Below are 25735 nucleotides of genomic sequence, written 5' to 3' on the forward strand. Positions count from 1 at the left end.
GGCTGGAGTGCAGTGGCCGGATCTCAGCTCACTGCAAGCTCCGCCTCCCGGGTTTACGCCATTCTCCTGCCTCAGCCTCCCGAGTAGCTGGGACTACAGGCGCCCGCCACCTCGCCCGGCTAGTTTTTGTATTTTTAGTAGAGACAGGGTTTCACTGTGTTAGCCAGGATGGTCTCAATCTCCTGACCTCGTGATCCGCCCGTCTCGGCCTCCCAAAGTGCTGGGATTACAGGCTTGAGCCACCGCGCCCGGCCAGCATTCAATTTTCTATAAAAATTAGCTACTGCTGCTGCGGGCCTCATCACTATTATCACTGCTGTTGCTAAGTTCCTTAAATGCATCATGCTCTCTCCTCTTTGGCATTCCCTAAAGCTCTTTCCTTTTCCTACTGTTCTCATACTAACGCACTGTGTCTCTGCTCAGACAGCCTGCTCATGAAGGTGGGATCCGCCAGCTTCCTCCCATGGCATATATTCTATGGCTGGTGTTACAGCTGGGAGTTTTTTTTTGCGTTGCACCTGTTCCTAATCTGTAAGCTTTGGCGTTCATCACTGGAATACCCAGCACATGGCTCAATACTTGGGATAGGGTAAGAGTCAAGTATTCAAATATTTGTTGAATGGCTGAACACATGAAGTCATTCTCATTCTCCACCAAACCTGTCCCTCCTGCTCTGTTATCTCAACTCATGACTGGTCTAACTGCACAAGCTAGAAACCTCAGATTCCTCCTGTATCACTTCTTCCGTACTAGGCAACTAGTCATGCATCCTGTCAATGCTACTGGGAAACATCTCCTCTTCAACTCTTCTCCCTTTCCTAGAATCAGCGTGTTATGTGCCTGCCCGCCCTAAGTGGTTTCCTAACTCATCTTGCTAAGTCTCTCAGCCTCCCTCCTCTTCAATCTACCTTCAAAACTGCCACCATCTTTGTATGATCATCTGACAATATCACCTCTTTGCTTAACACTCAATGACTTTCCATCCATAGAATAAAATCTAAATTTCTCTCTTCCAGAAAAGCCTTTCCTGATCCAGGCCCAGACTGCACCTCTATGGTTACTTCTTAGGACTCTCCCATGCCACATGTACATGCGATGACTCACTATTTTGCCTACATTCTGTATCTCTGTGCCTTCACTCAAACAATTCGCTCAGTTTGGGCCATTCTGTACTGCTATGGTCTAAATATATGCATCTCTCCAAAATTCGTATGTTGAAATCCTAATCCTCAAAGTGATCGTATTAGAAAGTGGGGCTTTGGTAAGTGATTAGGTCATGAAGGGAGAGTCCTCATGAATGGGATTAGTGCCCTTACAGGAGAGGCCTGAGAGAGCCTGTTGATCCCTTCCACCATGTGAGGATTGGGCAAGAAGGCACTGTCGACAAATGAGCCAGAAGGCAGGCCCTCACTGGTCACTGCGTCTGCAGTGTTTTGATCTTGGACTTCTCAGCCTCCAGAATTGTGAGAAATCAATTCTATTATTTATAAGTCACCCAGGTTATGGTATTTTCTTATAGCAGCCCAAACAAAGACATCTACCTTCCTCTACCTAGCCAACTACAATTCCTTTAAGGCAAAGCAAGTCAAACTTGAGGATTCCCCTTTACTGAAGAAAAAATTTCAGTTAATTCTCATGGTTCTCCTCAGTAAAACATAAATAACTCATCAAACCACATGACATAGTTTCTTGTTAGTCACCCCTGCTAAACACTTCAGAGAAAGGAATTGTGTCTCGTTCTTTAAGTAAATGTAACTATCATGTGTCAGAAATTGTTCCTATTAATGTACATATCCCAGTGTATAATGCAGAACTTGATACAAAAAAGGTACTTAGTAACTGATTGTGGAACTGAACTTACTTATTTTTAATGGGAATAAAGGAGAAGCATGAAATTTTCATTCTAATAACTACCTTAACTCTTACTCTCAAACAGGTAAACACTGTATGTAGTTCATATTCTATATTTAGCTTCTACTTCACATTTGGTGGTTTTGGGCTCAGGTGAACTAGTTATGTACTAACCTGTTTCTCCAGTGCCAGGCACACACTAATATGAGAATGAGAGTAGTGAGGACCATGACCAGCACAGGGACAAGAACTGCAGCCAGTGCTACATCTGAAGTTACAAAGACAAAAACAGACAAACAAAAGCCATATTAACACCAAAGGCAGAAATCACTAGGGAAAATTAACCACATCATCTTTCAACATTTTTCTACCTCACAGAAATACCATAAACATTATTTGTCAAGACTGGGCATGTGGTGGTAACTGCAGAATACAGTTTTTGCAGATGCACAAATGCTTGTTACATTATTCATTCCATCTGTGTATAGATTTGAAATTTTCCTAAGTTTTTAAGTCACTGAAATAAAATTGAAAGACAAATGAAAATTGGGAAAATATATTTTCTACATATGTGAAGAGTTACTGTAAATAATTATTATAATGTACGGCATTACAAATCAAATCCAAACATTTAAGAGAAAAATCAGTAGAGATTAACTAGCAGTACATTAAAAAATACAAGTAACCATTAAATATGTTAGCCTCACTAGTAATCAAAGAAATATAAGTTAAACAACCAACACAAAAAAAGTTAAAACAAGAACAAAATACTACTTTTGCTAATCAACGTGGCAAATATTTAAAACAACAACGAATTGATGAAGAGGCTACTGGGAAACAGGTGTTTTTTAATGGAAATATAAACTGATACTATCTCACTGATTGGCATTTTAGGCAATATGCACAAAATCTATTGGCAATTCCATGCCTAGAATTTACTCTCAGAAACTAAAAAAAGATGTATCCTTAAAGATGTTCTCCCTGTTTCTGCATAAGGGTGAAAAATTGGAAATAATCCAAATGCCCAAAAATGAGAGGGAATAAATCATGGTATCCTCCTTACAAGAGAAAATAATCCAGCAATTGAAATGATGTTACATCATAATGGCAAAGCATTCATATATATATGGGAAGGTAACAACGTGGTGTTAAGAAAGTCAATTGGAAATGTGTGTGTGAACAGGTCAGAAGCCAGCACATGCTGGAACTAGGAGAGATTTTGGGATAATTTAATCCCCTAATTTCACTCCAGAGATAAGGAATTCTGGGCCCAGATATAGAAAATGATCTGCCTAAGGTCATTTGGGATATTAGTTTATTCCTTTGTCCCTCAACCCCCTACTTGCCATGAAGATGACAATAGCAGCACCTGCTGATATTTACTGGGGGCTCAGAGTTGGACACTGCAATGAGTCTAATCTGCAGCATCTTCTTTATTCCTTAAAACAACTGTATTCAAAAGAGAGACAGGCTGAAGATATAGGAGAGGGAGAGGATAATCAGTAAGATCAGGTCCCTGAGAGGTGGATGGAGGCGAACCAGGGCACAGGTGATATAATCAGCCTTATGCAACATAAAGAAGCCCCCTTTTCACTGCAGTGAACAGAGGCTACAGATAGGTTTGTAGGCACCACAAAAAGGGAGTTTCACTGGAAGGAAACTCCCTACTTTCTCTGTGAAGTTGGAGCAGTAACTGAGAGTGGGTGAAGATATCAGGGTGAAGGGTTTGAAAATAAGGGGAATATTTAAAATAGCTACAGTTGAGAACAGACAGAAGAGCTACTACAGCCTTTCAGAAGGACAGCCAGCTGGTGCCACGGGCCCCACTGAGGGAGGACCTGGAAACTACAGAGGCACAAATCTGACCATGACATAATCTTTTCCATGAAATCACTCTCAGCCTAGCTGTAAAAATGGAGAAGTGTGTAAACAGAAATAATGACTTAGATTAGAAAGTACTCAGAATTCACAACAGTAAATGTGCTTTTTCCGTAAGATTTGTGAGACTAGAGAGGACACTCAAGTTTAGATGGATGCTGTGTGATTTAATCAGAGGCTTTAAAACATCTTCTTAGGTTCAAAAAATAAGTTCATATACTACCATCCCCCCAAAAAAGAGACAGGAGGTCTCTGAGAAGACCAGCTCATTCTTTATTATTCTTTTTGGGCATACAGGGATCCTAATTCCGGAAGGAAATTATTTAAGGACTCTTTTAGCCTTGAGGTTCTAAGATGCAATCAGATTTTAAGATGAGCAACACTTTTCAGTGACTGATCTCCGTTCAGGCATGTGGTCTGGGATTCTGCCTAAGTACATGCCTTCTGACAACTGGTAAGCAGCTAAAAGATGCTGAGGATCTCCTGCCTCTGGGAACTCTTGGTTCTCTCATTGGGCAAGTCAGAGAAAGTTATGTGAATCCAGGCAAACTTTCAAAAAATGAGAATGACTGAAGTTCTAGGTGGCATAAATTACTCTGAATGAATTGCTTTCTCTCTCTGCACTTTCCTGAAACTGTGTAAGCTGAAACCCTAATACTTAGTCTACTATGACACTGACACTTTTTTGAATTCAATTGAAATTTTGTTTTTCAACAACTAGTAAGACTACTATGTTTTATATATTTTGAGACCTTATTTATCACTGATAACAAAACTTGAAAGTAAATTCTAATAAATTTGTATTTATAATCTTAAAAAATACAATTGCAAACACTTAAAAGAGACCAAAGTTTTTTTTTTTTTTTAATGAATATGTTAACTCAGAGTATTTTTTAACAATTAGTTTCCACTAAAATTCTGGTTTTATTTTTCCCTTGTTGCCATCAAGTACCCTATCCATCAAATTAATATATTATCAAGGGAAACACGTTTGTTTCCTGCTATGATTTCAGTTATTTCTAGAAAATACTGTATTTCTAAACCTGAGAGTCAACATGTTTAGCTGTAAGGAAAAACAGATCACAAGAGGAAGCCTGCAACACAGTGGCCTCCTCTAAATATTTAAAGAGCAATTCTACACGGCAGCAGAGACTAACTTAGATCAATGCAGTCTTTTCCAATGAAAGAAAATCACTTTTTTTTTTTTTTGGCTATACTTAAAACTATAGTTGGAAGAAAAGAAACTGACGGTTTAAAAATGCCCGTGAAAACTTTAGTTAAAAACAAAACAATACCCTATGTACTAGGCGTTCATTTTCATGTTTGCATACCTTTGGTTACATTTGGAGTTACGGTGGTATTTTTGATATCAGGACTGGCAGTTGTTTGTTCTGTCTGTGCAGGAAATTCAATGCTACTGCGAGGTTGTAGTGGTTGCGTAAATTTTGGGGCACGACCTTTAAAAAAGTTTTAAAAGCTCTTTTTAATCTGTACCAACTTGATTAACATAAATTTATTTGATAATACTTTTAATATATTTTGGAAAGTTGCACAATAAATCCAAGGAATATCAAATTCTCCCATTAAAACAGGCATACCTTTGGCTATTTTGGAGGGGTTGTAGTGTTTCTGAGGTCATTGCTGTTCCGAGGAGGTGGAGGTTGAGTAGGTTTTGGAGGACGACCTTGAAAATGGTTTAGAAAATTTAAACATTTTGTTTTAAAATGCATAGTTAAAAGAAGTAATGTTCAATGTCTTCAATATTTTCTATTTAATTCTGCAGAATAATTTTAACTCTCAGCGAGAAATATATTGGAAGGATAAACATTATACTCTGCAATAAATGCACAAATATGCCAGGATTTCTCAGTTTTTAAATAACTAAATCATCTGAAAATAATCTTAGGAAGGAGAATAATGGGGTGGAAAGTGATGTTGAATGCTAAAGCTATAAAGGAGTCATCCACTTTATTCAATTCATTTAATAATTATTTATGGAGGTCAACGATGTGTCAGGNCTATTTAATTCTGCAGAATAATTTTAACTCTCAGCGAGAAATATATTGGAAGGATAAACATTATACTCTGCAATAAATGCACAAATATGCCAGGATTTCTCAGTTTTAAATAACTAAATCATCTGAAAATAATCTTAGGAAGGAGAATAATGGGGTGGAAAGTGATGTTGAATGCTAAAGCTATAAAGGAGTCATCCACTTTATTCAATTCATTTAATAATTATTTATGGAGGTCAACGATGTGTCAGGCACTGTGGTAGCCTTTGGGGGTACAACAGTAAACAGTATATTAAAATGTGTAATATTGAGATAAATTATTCTTGCTTTAAATGTATTGTTACAATCTTTCATGCTTATGTTAAACAAATATTATAGTACATGAGACCTGATTTAAAATTATTACGATTGAGACTAAATTTGGAAAGTGATCTCATTTACATTATCTCATGAATTATGCTATTTCTTCTTCCACTTATAATTTTGGAAACCATTCTGATAAGTAACTTTTTAATATGGTAACCATTTATTTTTTTAAAATCCCTTTAAGAAGATATTGTAATTAGAGTTTAACCAGAAAAACACTCACATTATTAATTATTCTCTCTGAGAACAGCAAAGTCATTTTAAATTGGCAATCCAGTAAAAGTAACATATCTTAAACACACCACCTCTTTACCTTTCGGAATAAACTGACATCCGAGCAGCTCCATTTTCATGGCAATTTTCTGCTGCCATTGGGTAGGATTCACTCTAATAAAACGTGCAATAATTGGTGGCAAAAAGTTATTACGCACATCCTGGTGATAATCTTTGTTTCCTTGAAATACCTTTAAAAAAAGCAACAAAAAAATTGGTACTTTAAATCAACAGCGGTTAGGGCTAAATTTCTCCACTTAAACATGTTTTTGTTCTTTGCTCTAGGCCTTAAATTACATCTGTAAAGTAGGACAATAAGGATTAATTTTTAAGAAAATAATCACAATTTGGATAACTATTAAGATGCTGCACATTTTATCAAAAGTTTATAAAAGAAAATAATATAGAAATGATTTTAAGATGATTTAAGAACTTAACAACAGGGCTAACTTGGCATTTGGGTAAAAGGTTTCAAATCCAGTGAGACAATTTATCCTATTAATAAATCAGTAACTCTAGTCGTGTGGAATTAGCAACTATTTAAATATATTAATTTTTAAAGTAAAACAAAATTGATCATGCCAGGTCTTAGGGGAAATATTTTGCTTGTGTAGTTTTCATAATTTTTCTCTCAACAGGTTGAAAAGGTGAACATATACTAAGGAACATATACTAACAAACATATAACAGGTACATACCTCCACCTACTGGATAAACTGCATAAAGACAGCTCTCCTATTATAATCCTGGTTTTCGTTCCATGCTGCTATTTAAACTAGAAGTGACTTTGAAATGCTATTTTATGCTTAAATTATTAATTTTTTTAGAGATAGAGTCTTGCTCTGTCATCCAAGGAATGCATTGGCAGGATCATAGTGCAATACAGCCTAGAACTCCTGGGCTCAAACGATCCTCCCACCTCAGCCTCCTGAGTAGCTAGGACTACACAGGCATATGCCAACATGTGTGGCAATATTTATTTATTTGTTTATTTATTTATTTATTTATTTATTTATTCAGAGAAGAGGTCTCGCTTTGTTGTCCAGGCTACAGTGCAGTGGCGCGATCTTGGCTGACTGCAACCTCTTCCTCCCAAGTTCAAGCAACTCTCCTGCCTCAGTCTCCTGAGTAGTTGGGGTTACAGGTGTGCACCAACACGCCCAGCTAATTTTTGTATTTTCAGTAGAGACAGGGTTTCACCATGCTGACCTCAAGGGATCCACCTGCCTCAGCCTCCCAAAGTGCTGGGATTACAGGAGTGAGCCACTGCACCTGGTGACCTTTTATTTTTGTAGAAAGGGGTCTTGCTACGTTGTTCAGGCTGGTCTCAAACTCCTGCCCTCAAGCAATATTCATGCCTAGACCTCCCCCAAAGTGCTGGAATTACAGGTGTGAGCTACCATGCTTGACCTGTGACTAATTTAATGATTGTAACTAAATAGCAACAAATGCATTATAAAAATAATCCCTAGGTAAAAATATGAGTTTAGGTGAGTCTCATTCTACTTCAAGCAAATCATGATAGTATCTTATAATGGACCAGCACTTAATTATTTATAAAACATTTCAATGCAACTAATTCAGACAACCCTATGAAATAGGAGGGGCACAGGAATCTGTAAGTGGATTGCACAGCTAGTCAATGACAGGGCAGCAACTTGACTCTGGGTCTTCTGACTCAAGTATAGCCTCCAATAAGCTAAAAAGAGCTCTGTTTGTTCTCTTGGTCAGATCAACTAGGTAGTTTCTAAAGACCATTAATTAATAAGTCTAATTAATAATTAATAAATATATTGCCTAAAATCAAAGTGATTTTTTTTTTTAATCAGCTAAGGTGAGATTAAGTAAACGTTTAACTTCTCAATCAAGTTATTTCCAAGTATTGTGGCTCTATCTCTTTTTGGCTAATTCACTTGGCATTAGACTATACATCTTGAAAAATGTGTTAATATCCTTCATTTCCTAAAAAGTTTGTTTTGCAGTTATAATAGCTTCCATGCTAGTGAGCTCCCGTGATTTCCTCAGATATTACTCTGAAATAAAATGAAAGGTAATTATTTTCATTCTTACTATATTGGTGGAACAGGGGTGATAACAAATTATTACTTTAACACATAAAAACTATCTTTAAGATCTTCCCCTATATTGCTGTCTCAGTTTTATAAAAACTGAGTAAAAAAGATTTGCTATCGTCAACCTATGAGCATTTACTGAGAATGTGCATGTATAGGGAAGTATGTGAGGTGTTATGAAGAGAAAATGGATATGGATGCTACAGTTCCCACCCTCAAGAAACTGAAATTTTATTGATTACTACACATAAATATGGTATAATGTTAGAAAGTGACATATTATGAAAACAAATTGTATATATACTAATCCGATTTTCTGAAAACAAAACCAAATGCAGTCTCTGTGTGCTCATGCACATGTGCAGGCTCAGAAAAGGGTAAAATGAATACACCAATTACCCTTGAGTTGAAGGTGATGAGGGAGCAAATGGACTTAGATGAGTGGGAAAAGTCTGTTAATTCATACAATCCAATGTGAGGACTTGCATTTCTGACCGTGAGAGTAAAGGACTAGACTTACCGTTCCGCGCTAAACATACCTGAGAAACTGGCTAATATATATGAAACAATGGTTCTCAGACTGTGGACAACAGGCTGCCTCGGGCAATCATGACCGAGAGAAGGGAAACAAATAAGGTGAGGCCTGCTATTTATTGTCCCAGTACTGTCTGTAGAGAGTTTCCAGGCCACAATGCAGGGAGAGAGATCCCTAACAGAGCCTGCCGTTCTCACTGAGTTGCGGAGACAGAGCTGAGAGTGGGAGGCCAACAAGGTAGCTAGAATTTGTAGGCAGAGATTAGGAGAGAAGAGAACTATAAAGATAGAGTGTGTGTGTGAGAGAGAGGCACTTCTAGGATGTATAAGGAGTTTTCCCTTAAATCTTCAGCTGCGTGTAAAGAAATGAGCTATGGCCAGTAAAAGAAACACTGGAAGAAGTCAGCAGGACAAGTCTCAGAGCTCCCTAGCTCTGGGAATTCCTTACACTGCCAACAGGTAGAACAGAGAAACCTCATAATACATGGGACACTGCAGTGAGTACTTAGAACAGTATTGTCTCAGTGGTGGAGAAAAGTGAGAAAATTAAAGGCTGTCCAGGTCCTGCCTAATGAGGTTTAAAAGCAAGCCTTGAAAAGATCACATTGTTTCCAGTAGCTTAATTACATCCCAGAATAAAGCTCAAAAATATTTAAGAGAGTAATAATAACAAAAAACCCCAGTACCAAACAATGTAACACAATGTCTGGCATCCAATAAAAAAAATTCAGGCAGGTAAAATATGATCCATAATATCAATCAATATAAAAAGACCCATATATGACATAGGATAACATTAGCAGATGAGGATATTAAAAGAGCTATTATATATGCTCCATGTTCCAGAGATAGAGAAAAGCATAGACACATTGGAGACATCTTAAAACCTCCAAACTGAACATCTAGAGGTGAAAAGTACAGTATCAGACATAAAAAGACATTGGATGGGATTAACAAATTAGACAATTCAGAAGAATAGATTAGTGAACTTGAAGACAAAAGAGAAAACTTTCAAACTAAAACACAAAGAGAAAAAGACTGAAAAAAATAAAGAACGGAGCATTGGTGAATGGTGAGATACCTTTAAGGGTCATAATATTCATAAAATTAGAATTAGGGAAGGGAAATACTTGAAAAAAAAAAAGAACTACAAATTTCTAAATTTGATACAAATCATAACCTACATATCCAAAAAGCTCAAAGAACCCCAAGCAAAAAAAAAAAAAAAAAAAAGGAAGAAAAAGATTACAAAGCCACATCAATCAAACTGCTTAAAACAAATGATGAAAAGAAAACCTTAAAAGGAGCCACAGAAAAAAAGATGAATCACATATTGAGGAACAGAGATAATGGCAGAATTCTTGTCAAAAACAATGCAAGCCAGCAAACAGCAGACAACATATTTCAATTATTGAAAGGAAAAAACAAAAACAAAAAAACCACTGGCCAACCCAGATTTCTACACTTAGAGAAATTACCTTTCAAAAATGAATGCAACAAAGAATCTTTTCAGCAATATCATTTAATGTTGTTAGAAGTTTTTATAGTATAAGCCTGAACAATTCTTAAAATGCCAAAAATTTAGCTATATTCCACAAGCACAATAAATGTGATACAAATAAATATGGACATGGTAGGAATAAAGAGCAGTCAAGTTCAGGGGCATGAAGTAGAAGATATGTATGCAGACGGTATTGTTATTGTAACAGGGAGAGGCTCACCAAAGATGAAGTTCATGTGACGCCAAGGAGAAGAGAAGAAAGAGGCCTTGAATAAAAGCAAGGAGTTAAGATGCATATGAAAGATAATGAGCCCCTGGAGGTTTTTGAACAGAGAGATGAGAAAAGTAGTAATGGAAGACTTTTTAGCAAATCATACATGATAAAAAATAAAATATATAATCAAAATCAAACTCAGGAAAGTTTGAAAAAATGTCATCGTTTCACTTCTTTTTTTCCACTTTGAGACAGTCTCCCTCTGTCACCCAGACTGGATTGCAATGGAGTGATCACAGCTCACTGCAGCCTCAACCTCCTGAGTTCACGTGATTCTCCCACCTCAGCCTCCCAAGAAGCGGGGACTACAGGCATGCGCCACCATGCCTGGCTAATTTCCTGTATTTTTAGTGGAGACAGGGTGTTGCCATGTTGCCCAGGCTGGTCTCAAACTCCCGAGCTCAAGCAATCCCAAAGTGCTGGGATTACAGGAGTGAGCCATCATGCCCAGCCCCATAGTTTCGATACTGATGGGAGACATCTATCTTCCTTAGGCACGAGGACTCCTCCATTTAAAGATCAAAGGTTTACACATCTGAATAAGATCCATCTCTGCCTGCTCCCCACCCCTTATCATTTCCTCTGGCTCATTCCAGCATCTTCATAATTTGTTCTAACTAAAACAAAGATTCCATAATTATAATTAGATGCTAGAGCAATTCTTCATGGAAGAAAAAACAGAAGTTTCCCAGATGAAAGTTGGTGAGATGATCTTCAGATGAATTTTCAAGTCTATAATATCCCATAATTTAATGCATGTTGGTTTTCAGCTTTATTCTTTTTTTTACCTCTTGCCTACAGAGTAGCAATCTGGGAACAAAGGCTCTCCATCATCCGGTGAATTGTAAAAGCTTCATAAAATAAGAAATTACGAGGTCCCTTTTAGATTTTCTTAATAAAGTGTCTGAACAATTTAATTAAAAATTCAATGACAAAAATCATAAAAGTACTCACCATTACAATCACCAAAAGGAACCTAGAACCACTGAGAATTTTCTAAAGTCAGAAGAGTAAGGCCAATAACACTACCTAAAATAACCGCAAGAGGGTAGTATAAGATGTTCTTAACTTCTACATCTCTTTTATACAGGAGAGCTCTGTGACTTTTGGCCACCGCCCATTTTAAAAATGTTTTTTAAAAATACCTTGGTAATCATTTTACCTTATCTTGCTCCACACCAGGCTCTCTGTACACAGTCCATTTCTGCCCATCATCACTGTACAGGATTCTGTAGGCAGACACATAGTAATTGTGTTCCACCATGGTGGATCCAGTGGTTATAATGCCTGGGGAATGAAGAGTTGCTTTCATTAATGCACATGGTCTGCTTCTCTAAGTTTGTTCAGCATCAAAGTATAAACACTTGAAATGCACAGCTCAAAAATTTCTAATTATGGCTCATTTCCATATCCAAGTGCACGTTTTCATCATAACAATTACTAAATCCTTGGCCTTATTCCCTTGGAGAGATAGGGAGAATTATGGGTGTGCATTAAGTAAAGAACTGTTCTATTTTGGTGTCTTGTGTTTATAATGTCGTAAAATAGATTTTGACTACTGGGTAAGATGATTCCTGGGAATGAACAGATTAAAGATGAGTATTAGTATTATTTACAGTACCAAAACAAAATAAATATTTTAACAAAATTAAACCAATCCCAACCAATTATTCTGACCATTTGCTAAGTTCCCCTAAATTAAATTTATACTCTGCACATGTGGAAAATTGATGATCTCATCATTTAAAATGGACTCCTTTAACAAATTTTTCTTAATGACTGTAAGAGATTGTTATTTTAGATGTCTCAAGACCACTTTACTGAAACACTACCTTAAAAAAGAGTTTCAGTACAATGGAAACAAAAAGCCATTACGAATTAAATACCGTGATGGTTAATACTGAGTGTCAACTTGATTGAAGGATGAAACGTATTGTTCCCGGGTATGTCTGTGAGGGTGTTGCTAGAGGAGATTAACATTTGAGTCAGTCGACTGGGAAAGGCAAACCCACCCTCAATCTGGGTCAGCACCATTTAATCAGCATCAGCACCGCCAGAATAAAAACAGGCAGAAGAACGTGAAAAGACTAAACTGGCTTAAGTCTCCCAGTCTACATCTTTCTCCCATGCTGGATGCTTCCTGCCTTTGAACATCACCCTCCCAAGTTCTCAGCTTTGGGACTTTTGGACCTTTGACTACAGAATGAAAGCTGCACTGTCGGCTTCCCTACGAGGTTTTGACCTCGAAATGGCTTCCTTGCTTCTCAGCTTGCAGATGGCCTACTGTGGGACTTTACTTGGTGATCATGTGAGTCAATATACCTTAATGAACTCCCTTTTATATATACATCTGTCCTATCCATTGTGTCCCTTTAGAGAACCCTGACCAACACAAATAACTCCTTTTCTCTGCCACGTTTCATTAAATGTGTCTCCAGTAATATTAACATCAGTGAAGAACACATAAAACCATATAATTAAAATTTTAATGTCTTAATTTTCTCTGAAAATCTTAGATGTTACCAGTTTTTCAAATATAAGTGTTACAAATTGCTCTAGAAAATTGTATCTCTTAACCTGTTATTTTCTTTTCCTTATTCAAATCTATTTGTAACCACTGGTATTCATCAGTGGCAAAAGCAGCCCAAGGCGGTCCAGGTTTTTTCAGCCTGGCTTTTTCGGGTTTCCAACTGTTCTCTTGCCCTGTGTGGTCAGTCCACTCCAGCACAGATGATGCTGTTATTTGAGGATCCGCGATCACACCAGACTCCATCCCCAGGGTTCCATAACAACCTGAAACAAAGAAAAGACTAAATTTGGTTTCCAGGGATAATTTCAAAATGCATGTAGACCTGCTCACTGAAAACTTTCTATTCCATCTTTAATTAACATACACTATGCTGATAATACACCGTAACAGAGAAATTTCAAAACTAGGCAAGTGTTTCTTGGGCATATGTCTTTGTGTATCATTAGGAAACCTACAAACATGCTCATTTACAAGTATGACTGTTAGTTTAATGGAGCTACATTATCTTCTCCCTGGGACACTCTTCCCAAATAACTGAGTAACTCACTCCTTTATCTCCTTCAGGTTTTTGGCCTATGTTACAATCTCCCTGAGGCCCTCCCTGGGATGAAGGCCCTTCCCAACTTTGGTTCAGTTCTACTTCTTTATTTTCCTACATCTTTATCATATTGTAAACAGTATATTATTTATAAACAATAATTTATTCATTGCTTATCATCAATCTCTCACTACTAGAATGTAATCTCCAGGACGGCAGGATCTTGTTCACTTTAATGCTGCTCTATCACTCGAACCAGAGCAATGCCTGGCACATAAAGAAGGCGCTCAGTAAATATTTTCTGTTGAACGAATTGATTACTTCTTCAGACAAGTTCTAAAGTCATCTTTCTTAAGGAACCTTTCTTGCTTATATGACCATTTCTCTATAAATATAAAACTTCCAATTTGTTCTATTCATTGTATTATTAGATAACTATCTTACCTTATGTTGTTATTATGACAACTAAGTGAGAAAGTACAATAAATCAGCAATTGACACAGTGCCTGACAGTGTTCAAAAATATTAATTATATAAATAAAAAATTATAAAGTCCATAAAAGGCTTACCACTTGTCTTAAATGTAAAAAGACTTGTAGATAAGTGTCCCCTGAAAGAGAGAAGGGTTTTTTTTTGGTGATACTCACATAAAACGATTGCCGCATATTTAGTGAAACATTTTCTCTTGATTTGGTTCTCCCCACCCAACAAAAGAACCAAGAAGACTGTATGGCTAAAAATTAAGACAACTAATATTGTTCCTTAGAAAAAGTCTCATTTCTAAGCAGGACAACTTCTGAAATCAGCATAAACAACTTTCTCTACCAGTATCTAGCACCCAGTTTCACATGTGATTGTGCAAATGTTCTCTATGTAATCTTTAATATGTACTTCTTTTTCATAATTTATTTACTCATTGTTTACTGTCAATCTCTCACTACTTTATTTCATGAAATAAATGGATTCTTAACACTTTTCTGTGGCAAATGCTACACTAAAAGGTCTAATTCTCAAGGAATGAGGCTCAAGTTTTTTGGGATAAATGTAAGAAAAGTTGGTACTAATAGATTTCTTTTTCTTTTCTTTTCTTTTTTTTTTTAAGAAGAAATCAACATCTCATAGAGGAAATCTCAGTGTACACTCCTGCCTTTAGTCCAACATGCAAACCATTACAAGAGGATGCATTTTTTCCCTGTTTTCTTTTTTAAAGCATGAAAGAGAGAATTCACACACACTAAATCTTTCTAAAGGTATAACATGGTAAAGGAATGAAAGGGTCTGCACAAAATAATCAAGAAAAAAAAAAAAAAAGGGAAGGTAGTTGAGTCTATACCAGGGATGGGCAAATGACTGCCCATGCATGGCCTGTTTTGTATGAGCAGTGAGTTAAGAATAGAATAAAGAGCTGTAAATAAAACAAAAAAAGAATAAGATGCAGAGACATGTGGCCTGTAAAGCCTAAAATATTTATTAGCTGGATCTTTACAGAACAAGTTTGCTGAATCCTGTTGTATAGCAATCTGGATATGGATGATACTCGAGTCTTCTGAATGAAAATTGGCCTAGGACCTCTGAAGAAAAGCTGGTTTCAATTAGGCTTAGTTGTTGTCTGAAAGACTGAGCATATCTAAGAGACAAGATTTATAAAAACAGATTGCTAACACTGCATTTCTATTTAATATTTCAACTTCTCCTGCTTTTGATGCCTACTCTATGTTTTGTAAAACAGTAGAACACTATAGATACCATGAAAATACATCCTTAAAATATTCTCTTAGAATGAAAGGAAGATTCACAATAATGCATATGATGTAATACTTTATGTCAAATTTAAATTTATATTTAAAGTATTTCAATTATCTTGAATCCCCATGTACTATAAGGAACACAGTAGTTAAGCCTTTCAATCTGTAAAATAAATAAGGATCTCACAACAAACTTCTAGACTCGTATGTAGACTTTAACACTTAGAAAAGACAGAAGAAACACATTACTCTTCCAAATGACTACATTTTTGAAGAACAATAAGCTAAGGTAGTACAACACCACCTATACTCTTCAAAATATGCAGACACTGGCTGGGCATGGCAGATCACGCCTGTAATCCCAGCACTTTGGGTGGCCGAGGCGGGTGGACCACGAGGTCAGGAGTTTTGAGACCAGCCTGGCCAATATGGTGAAACCCCGTCTCTACTAAAAATACGAAAGTTATTTTGTACAGGCATGGTGGCACACACCTGTAATCCCAGTTACTTGGGAGGCTGAGGAAGGAGAATCGCTTGAAACCAGAAGGCAGAGATTGCAGTGAGCTGAGATCACGCCACTGCACTCTAGCCTGGGCAACAAGAGCGAAACTGTCTCAAAACAAAACAAAACAAAAAATAGACACTGAGCACGCTAATGTGAGTGCTTACTGCCTAAACGTTCTTTCATGAACACCGTTAACAGTGATATTGCTGAGATCTAGCTAGTTCTTAGCCCACTGCTACCCAGAATGCTAATTATAGATAGCATATATTTTTTAAATTGCATATATACTTACACCACAGATGTGACGTTGTTAGCCAAAGAACTTTCATAATATGGGATACCTTTACTAATTACAACACTGATTTGGCCACCCAACGTGTTTGACACTACTCCTGCATGCACACCAGCCATGCACAATGGCGAGGACTTAAGGAAGGGAAAAAGAAAAGATTCGTTTTTAATTTTCTCTTAATAATTCATAAACAAGACACTCTACTTCCTCGAGAAATCAGTTAATCTAGGCAGTTTCTTCATAAACATAGATTATTGATACTGGAACACAATAGTTTTAGCAGAAAAAAAAGAATAAAACGCATATTACTAAAAAATGTTTTAAAAAAGTAAAAGGTAAGGATATATAATTAACACACCTCTAACTACTCTGGAGTTCTAAAAAAATAAAGTTATATCACAATTTTCAAATAAGTTTATATCCAGCTTACATCTCTATATCCATGAGGAATTGTTCCAGATATCTCAGCAAAAGGAAGCAGACAACCAGCTGGGCAGTACTTACTGAGAAATGAAAACAAGCATAAGGTTACATAATGCTGCATTTTACAGGGAAAAAAGCAACCCCCAAAAATATCACAGACACATTTTTCAGTTTAAGGTGAATACCATAATTTCACTACCCTGAACGACTCACCAGTTCTTATTTTTGACACGGAGTTTCACTCCTGTCGCCCAGGCTGGAGTGCAATGGCACCTTCTTGGCTCACTGCAACCTCCGCCTCCTGGGTCTCAGAGATTTTCCTGCTTCAGCCTTCTGAGTAGCTGGGATTACAGGTGCGTACCACTACCCCTGGCTAATTTTTGTATTTTTAGTAGAGATGGGGTTTCACCATGTTGGCCAGGCTGGTCTCAAACTCCTGATGTCAGGTGATCCGCCCATCTCAGCCTCCCAAAGTGCTGGGATTTCAGGTGTGAATGACCGTGTCCGGCCAGGACCACCAGTTCTAAAAAGCCCTTTTACACTTCCTTCCATCCATACATATATAATGTGTCTTTACTCACACATTTGCCACATTTTTTTTCTTATTACATACTGCCTTGATTATTTTATTTCATAATGAATGGTAGACATGTTTCTACTACAAGACCTATTCATCAAATTTAAGAGCTACATGATATTCTATTCTGTGGATATGCCATATGTTTTACCAACCCTCGATTGATCCAATTGAAGCTGTATTAAAAGAGGTACATTCACTCACGCTGCTACCCATCCACCCAACACATTTATTTGAATGTCTATTATGCTGTCTGTTGAGTGTAGGGCAGTACAAGGTACTGGGTTTACAAAAGTCAAACAAATATTGCCCCTGTCCTCACTGAGTTTATATTCCAGTGGCAGAAGACGTTAAACCAATACTTACACAAAGAATTGATTTTGATTCTGCTATGACGAAAAGTCACGCTGAAATAACCAGAAGAAATCTAACTTAATACAAGTAACAAAATAATTCAGTAAACTGAATGAATTGCCAGGTAGCACCCTAAGTGCTTTGGGTAATCCATATAAGACCCCTATGGAGGAGATGCTAGTGTTGTCCTCATTTTAGGGAACTGGGAAATTAAGGAACTGTATGCCCATTCACACAGCTAGCAGGTAGCAAATGGGCTCTGGAGTCTGTGCTCTTACGTAGGACTCTGTACCGCCCCCAGTCAGGGAATGGGGGTGGCAGAGTGGGTCTCTTAGAAACTGAAGCCTCAGCAGTGGGTTAAGGGATGTCACTAGAACAAGTGGTGGGAAATGCACACTTGTCAGAGGGAAGAGAACAGCATGAGGCAGGACGGCCTGGGGCGTGTTTGAAAGTGAGGACAGCAGTGCAAGTAGGTGTCAGAGAGCAAAACTAAGGTTAGTCAGAGAGAAGACTGGACAGGTAATGCAGGAGCTTTGTGGGCTATGGTGAGGAGTCTGGAATATATTTCTAAGTAAAACTAGGAAGCCAGTAAAGGATTTTGGCAGCTTACATACATAATCTGATTAGTATTTTTAAAAAAGATGATTCTGGCTGCTGAGAAAAGAGATAGCAAGGAATCATGAGTGGAGGCTGGACGCCATTAGGTGATAGTACAGCAGCCCCGGAGAGGGACAATGGGAGCTCGGATTTGTGGCAGATCGTGGAGCTAGAGAGTGGCGCGAGTGCAGCTGACCCTCTGCCAGAGCTGTCTACCATACACTGACGCCAGGGTTACCCCAGCTAACCAGGGTCCCCCTCAAATGCTGAAGAGGGCACCCTTCCCACCCAGAACCATTCTTGAAGACAAAATTAAGGTTCTAGGGGGAAGTGGTAGTAAGTTTGGAGGAAGTTAGTAAGATGGCTCTTTAAAGATGAGAATGATCTGCCGAGCAGAAAGGAGGCAAGTGTTTTCTGGTAAAAGCTCTGTGAGCTCAGAGCAGTGTAAACAACTCAGAGTCATTTCAATATGGAGAACATAAGATGAGACTGGAAAAATGGCCTGAGGACTGCTTGTGGAAGACCCAGAAGACCAGGTTAAGGAAATTGGGACAACTGTTTTTTCTCATAACAAGTAGTTTCTCAAGATTTTTAAGCAGGGAAACGGTCAGATATGTATTTGGAAAACAACTGGGCAGTGGTGTGAATGGCAGCCAGCAAACAGAAATAGGAACTCGATTAGAGGCATAAAGGCATAAAGAAGAAAAATAGTATTAATGGTACTTGAGTAACAACACCGGAGAAGTCTAAACAGCCAAAACCATGCTCTTTCAATTTTTTGAAAAAAGATAAATACCTTTTCAACTTTTATTAGCAGTTTTGCCAGATTTTGAAAAGCAACTAGTTCTACTTTCAAAGCATATTAAAATGATACTTTCATTTTGCAGATCTAAATGCTACAATAAAAGCAACATGTAAACATGCAACTAAATGGTTTTATGCTTTAAATAAGCTTTAAATAAGCTCTAATTTATTGAAGTCTCGGAACAATGATATGTATCACACAATATACATTAACCCTAAGAGTATACAGAATGAAAATGAAGACGTGAATGAAGAGTAACATTTAAGCAAAAAAAAAAAAGTCACAAATATGATCATACCTGAACTCAGGTTCCAAAAAATTGGATGCAGTGTCCAAACAAGTAATTAGATCTAGAAAAACAAAAATAAAAAACTGATTGCATTAATATACAGGATTACCTTGCTGAAACTCCAAGTGTCTCAGAACTCCAAACTGTACTGCTCTAATTTTCTTTTTTTTTTATTTTTATTTTTTTTCTTTTTTTAAAAATTATTATTATACTTTAAGTTCTAGGGTACATGTGCATAACGTGCAGGTTTGTTACAACATGGCACAAGCATACATATGCTCTAATTTTCAAAAATCTCAATGGCACTGTCAAGCGGGTCCTAAAAACTTTACCAATTTTTGTTAATCACAATTTCTTTCTGATATTAAGTTTCTTGATTTTTGGAGCAATGTCTCTTCAATACTGTTTACTACATCACCTCAGGAAGTCACATACCATATACACATATATATGTATATGTGATTTATATATATATATATATATAGAACATGCATAGATAAGTAAAATTTATAGCTTTAAAGTGGTTTCTGTAAAATACAGCTACACACACACACATACAAATATTTCTCGGTTATTATATAACTAAAAATGATCCTCTGCTGTTTGCACACAAGGAAAACAATGACAAAGAAAGTGAGTTAATTTTATGGCTCTAACTATTAATAACTGCTAATTAAAATCTGGTCCAGAGACAGGACTGGTGCATCAGCATCTTCTGGAAATTTAGTAGAAATTCAAATTCTTGAACTCCATCCAGACTTACAGAATCTCTGGAGGTGGGGCCCAAAAATCTGTTTTAACAAGTCCTCCTGGTAATTTCTTAAGCACAGTGAAGTTGGAGTAGCATTGCTCTAAAGAAACAAAACTTCTTAAATTTAACATTTTCTGCCTAGAAATCAATACATCTGAGCAAGAGCTAATCTGCCTCCAATTAAGACCAAGTTCATAGGCTATGTAAAAAGTGGTTTTGGTTAAAAAAACAAAAAACAAAAAAACAAAACAAAAAAACCCACCATTTCAATGGCTTCCTTCTGCTCTTAGGCTAGAGAGCAAAGCCTTCAACACAGCGTACACAGTCTTCAAGTGCTGGCCTTGTGAAGCTGTCCCTCACCTTCACAAGTCAAATTCCTTTAGCACATAGTAGGCACTTAAGTTTTGTTTAATAAATGGATGACTATTCTGTGTTGTCAAAGGTAACATGTGTTATGTTTATACGTAAGCCTGACTTGTTGATGTAATTATAGAGTTATAAGCAAAATCACTTTATAAAAGCCTAGTCCCCAGACAGAGCCTGAGGCTGTTTGTCCCCACCTTTGTATTTCCAGTAGCAATAACAGCATATGGTATACAGGAGGCTTATTTATTGAATCAATGGATGAATAAAACTTTCTGATCATTAGCATGTTTGGCTAAATCCAGTTATTTACTAACCCGCAGGGAGGAAAACCTGAAAGAACACCCCAAGGCAATCACAAAAGATTTTACATATAAATGCTTCAATAAAGAACTGTGTCAAGGGTGGCCAATATACTGATGGAGATAGCTCCTAGCACACTGAACAGTATGTAAATATTTGTTAAATTAATGGTTACCACAGCAAGCACAGATCATTTTATGCTACAATTCTGAAGACATTTTGTGTTTACTATTCAACTAAAATGCGTCTTGAACTAGAGCTTAATAACTGTTGTACCAGTAGGAAAGGGGTATTTTCAAGGCAACTGTATAAATTAATATTTATAAACCAGGCATTTGAATGATAGTTAAGCTAATCTGTGCTTTAGGAATTTAAGAGGATAGATGCCTAAATAGGGGTTCACTACCACCTAGTTGACCAACCAGAAGAGCAGGCAAATTGAATTACTGGTACTCTAGTTATTCCTGTCAATCTTTGCCTAGCATCAACAAGAATCAATTTTCCACTTTCTGCTCCACCAAAAAAACTTCCAACTTCTAAGATTAGAAGTTGAATTTCTAAGATTAATATCCTGGGATGAAAGGTACTGTGTGGTCCAAAATGGCACTTAAACCACAAGAAGATTGCCAGCTGGCCCCATCACCTTCCAGCCACATGCCAGAAATCTGGTCAACTATGGATTATTTGATCAGACCAGGGCTTTGGTTTTAAGTCCATGGAGTGCTAAGACTCCAAAACTATGCCATGCAAATGTGCAACTCACTAAACTTGCTCTCAAATTTCGCGGAAGCTCAAAAGAGCTCTAAAGGAGAAAAATAAGATTTAAAATGGATAGCTACAAGGAGAGCCAAGAAGACTGAAGATAAAGAAAGCCTTAAGTATACACTTTGACCTTTATGACTCTACAAAGGCAAAGAAAACAACATCAAATACAGCAGGCAATTAAGAAGTTTAAAATGTCTTTCTTAAAAGCTTTTCCCAAGCAAACAGCCTTCCAGAAACCTGTCATTACTACAATGCTCCCAGCTAATAAGAACACAGTCTAGCTCCAAAAAAATCCATCTGCCCCAGAGATTTCTGATAGTGTGTCCGGAATTGGTAGGTTCTTGGTCTCACTGACTTCAAGAATGAAGGCGCGGATCCTCGCGGTGAGTGTTACAGTTCTTAAAGATGGTGTATCCCGAGTTTGTTCCTTCAGACCTTCAGATGTGTCTAGAGCTTCTTCCTTCTGGTGGGTTCGTGATCTCGCTGTCAGGAGTGAAGCTGCAGACCTTCGTGGTGAGTGTTATAGCTCTTAATGGCAGCGTGGACCCAAAGAGTGAGCAGCAGCAAGATTTATTGCAAACAGCAAAAGAACAAAGCTTCCACAGTGTGGAAGGGGACCCGAGCGGGTTGCTGCTAGCTGGGGCAGCCTGCTTTTATTGTCTTATCTGGCCCCACCCACATCCTGCTGATTGGTCCATTTTACAGAGAGCTGATTGGTCCATTTTGACAGAGTGCTGATTTGTATGTTTACAATCCTTGAGCTAGACAGGGAGTCACAGAGTGCTAGTCAGCCAGACACAGAGTTAGCTAGATACAGAGTACCAATTGGTGTATTCACAAACTTTGAGCTAGACACAGAGTGCGGACTGGTGCATTTATAATCCTTGAGCTAGACACAAGAGTCACAGAGTGCTAGTCCTTCAAGTCTCCACTAGGTTAGCTAGATACAGAGTACCAACTGGTGTATTTACAACCCCTGAGCTAGACACAGAGTGCTGATTGGTGCATTTACAATGCTTGTGCTAGACACAGTCACAGAGTGCTAGTCCTCCAAGTCTCCACTAGGTTAGCTAGATACAGAGTACCAACTGGTGTATTCACAAACCCTGAACTAGACACAGAGTAATGATTGGTGCACATACAATCCTCCGGCTAGATATAAAAGTTCTCCAAGTCCCCATCTGGTTCAGGAGCCCAATTGACTTCACCCAGTGGATCCTGCACCCGGGCTGCAGGTGGAGCTGCTCGCCAGTTCCGATCCGCGCCTGCACTCCTCAGCTGTTGATGGGACTGGGCGCCATGGAGCAGGGGGCGGTGCCTGTCCGGGAGGCTCAAGCCACCGGGAGAGCCCACCGCAGGGGGAAGAGCTCAGACATGGCTGGCTGCAGGTCCCGGGCTCTGCCCCCTGGGGAAGCAGCTAAGGCCCGACAAGAATTTGAGTGCGGAGCCGGGCGGGCCAGCACTACTGGGGGACCCGGAGCAACCTTGCAGCTGCTGGACCGGGTGCTAAGCCCTCACTGCCCTGGGCCGGCACCCGGCCGGCCGCTCCCTGTGTGGGACCCACCGGGCCGCGCCCGCACCTGCTGGAACTCACACAGCCCCGGTTCCCACCCGCGCCTCTCCCTCCACACCTCTCCCAGCAAGCAGAGGGAGGAGGCTCCGGCCTCAGCCAGCTCAGAGAGGGGCTCCCACGGTGCCGTGGCGGGCTGAAGGGCTCCTCAAGCGCCCCCAGAGTGGATGCGGAGGCTGGAAGCCGAGGAGGCGCTGAGAGTGAGAGCTGCTAGCACATTGTCACCTCTCAATAGCAATGTATGTTATCATAATCAAAGGAACAGAACTGAGAGTCTAGAAATAAACCCTCCAATTTATAGTCAACTGAGTTTCAACAAGGGTGCCAAGACAATTCAATGGGAAGAAGAATAATCTTTTAGACAAATGATGCTGAGACAACTGGATATCCACCAAGCAAACAAATGAATTGGACCCATACCTCACACCACATACAAAATAAAGTGGATCTAAACTCGAGCTGAAACTATAAAACTTTTAGAAAAAAATATATGAGTATCATAACTCTGGATGAAGCAGTGATTTCTTAGATAAAACACCAAAAGCACAAGAGAACAAATAAAAATAAATGGAAGTTCATCAAGAATAAAAACTTTTGTACTTCACAAGACACCATTAAGAAAGAGAAAGATAGCACACAGAATGGGAGAAAACATTTGCAAATGATATGTCAATGAAAATAGATGTATCTAATATTCAGAATACACAACATCATGTGGCATTAAAAAGACAAAGGAACCAATTTAAAAACAGACAATGGATATGAACAGACATTTCTCCAAAGAAGATATACAAATGGCCAACAGGCACATAAAAAGATGCTTAACATCATTAGCCATCAGGGAAACGCAAATTAAAATCACAGTGAGACACCACCATACACCCATTAGATGGCGAAAGTAAAAAAGACATAACAAGCACTGGCAAAAATGTGGAGAAACTGGAGTCTTTACGCAGTACTAGTAAAATTGTAAAATGGTGCAGCTGTTTTGGAAAATGGTTTGGCAGTTCCTTAAAATACTAAACCAAGAGTTAGCATATGACCCAGAAATCTCACTATTAGGTATATGCTCAAGAGAATTAAAAACCTATATCCCCACCAATATTTGTATACAAAAGTTCATCAACTGATGAATGGATGGATAAACAAAATGGGGTGTATATACACACAATGGAATATTATTTGGCCATAAAAAGAAATGAAGTACTGATTCATGCTACAACATGCATACACTTTGAAGATATGCTAAGTGAAAGAAGCTAGTCACAAAAGACCACATACTATATGATACATTTATATGAAATGTCTCGAATAGACAAATCTACAGCAATAAAAAGTAGACTCGTGGTTTCCTAGGACCACAGGGGGTTAAGAGGAGAGAAATGGGGAATAACTGCTACTAAGGAATTTCCTTTAGGGTGATAAACATGTTTTAAAATTGACTATGGTGATGACTGTACAACTCTGAATACACTGAAAAATTAATGAATTCTATATACAGATATTTTATTATTTAATTTCAACTTTTATTTTAGACACAGGGGTACACGTGCAAGTTACATAGGTATACTGCATGGTGCTGAGGTTTGGGGTACAGACCCCACCACCAAGGGAGTGAGCACAGTACCCAACAGGTAGTTTTCCTTTTAACTTTATTTTAGGTTCAGAGGTATATGCACAGGATTATACACAGGATTATATATAGGTTATATAGGTAAACTTGTGTCATGGGGGTTTGCTGTATCTTTTGTCATCTAGGTACTAAGCCTAGTTAGCATCCCACAGTTATTGTTTCTGTTCCTCTCCCTGCTCCTACCCTCCAGTAGGCCCCAGTGCCAATTGTTCCCCTCTATGTGTCCATGTGCTACATTTAGCTGCCACTTAAAAGAACATGTGGTATTTGGTTTTCTCTTCCTGTGAGGTTAATGGCCTCCAGCTCCATCCATGTCCCTGCAAAGGGCATAATCTCATTCTTTTATATGACTGCATAGTATTCCATAGTGTATATGTACCACATTTTCTTTATCCAGTTTACCATTAATGGACATTTAGGTTGACTCCATGTCTTTGCTATTGTAAATACTGCTGCAATAAACATAACGAGTGCTATATTCCTTTGGGTATATACCCAGTAATGGGATTACTAGGTCAAATGGCAGCTCTGCTTTTAGCTGTCTCAGCAATCACCACTCATTTCCACTTCCACAATGGTTGAATTTACACTCCCACCAACAGCATATAAGTGTTCCCTTTTCTCCACGACCTCATTAGCATGTTATTGTGTTACTTTTTAATAATAGCCATTCTGACTGGTATGAGATGGTATCTCATTGTGGTTTTGATTTATATTTCTCTAAAGATCAATGATACTGAGCTTTTTTTCTTTTTTCTTTTTTTTTTGTGTGTGAGCAACATGGCTGTTTATTTCACCTGGGTGCGGGCGGGCGGGCTGAGTCCGAAAAGAGAGTCAGCGAAGGGAGATAAGGGTGGGGCCGTTTTATAGGATTTGGGTACGTAAAGGAAAATTACAGTCAAAGGGGGGTTGTTCTCTGGCGGGCAGGAGT

General features: G+C 38.2%; 2 protein-coding genes across 10 annotated transcripts in view; one reads left to right on the forward strand and one right to left on the reverse strand.

The window, feature by feature from the left end:
• The window catches only part of ST3GAL6 (ST3 beta-galactoside alpha-2,3-sialyltransferase 6), a 73085-nt gene extending 71078 nt beyond the window's left edge, over positions 1 to 2007 (forward strand). For 7 of the 9 annotated variants that reach the window (XM_017854276.1, XM_017854268.1, XM_017854277.1 and 4 more), the window contains one exon: positions 428 to 2007. In XM_017854276.1, the coding sequence (XP_017709765.1) occupies positions 428 to 535 (108 nt within the window). In that variant the 3' untranslated portion in view covers positions 536 to 2007. Of the gene's footprint in view, positions 1 to 423 lie in introns of all 9 variants that reach the window. The other 2 variants (XM_017854275.1, XM_017854272.1) reach the window with 2 other exon arrangements.
• The window catches only part of DCBLD2 (discoidin, CUB and LCCL domain containing 2), a 101495-nt gene that overhangs the window by 9798 nt on the left and 65962 nt on the right, over positions 1 to 25735 (reverse strand). Inside the window, 10 exon segments of the mRNA XM_017854291.1 lie at positions 2026 to 2119; positions 5061 to 5208; positions 5328 to 5413; positions 6424 to 6574; positions 11927 to 12051; positions 13342 to 13557; positions 14402 to 14442; positions 16375 to 16508; positions 16805 to 16877; positions 19429 to 19480. Coding sequence (XP_017709780.1) covers positions 2026 to 2119; positions 5061 to 5208; positions 5328 to 5413; positions 6424 to 6574; positions 11927 to 12051; positions 13342 to 13557; positions 14402 to 14442; positions 16375 to 16508; positions 16805 to 16877; positions 19429 to 19480 — 1120 coding nt within the window.

This window comes from Rhinopithecus bieti, unplaced genomic scaffold, assembly GCF_001698545.2.
Source record: "Rhinopithecus bieti isolate Rb0 unplaced genomic scaffold, ASM169854v2 scaffold_38527, whole genome shotgun sequence".
In the NCBI taxonomy this organism is placed as follows: Eukaryota; Metazoa; Chordata; class Mammalia; order Primates; family Cercopithecidae; genus Rhinopithecus; species Rhinopithecus bieti.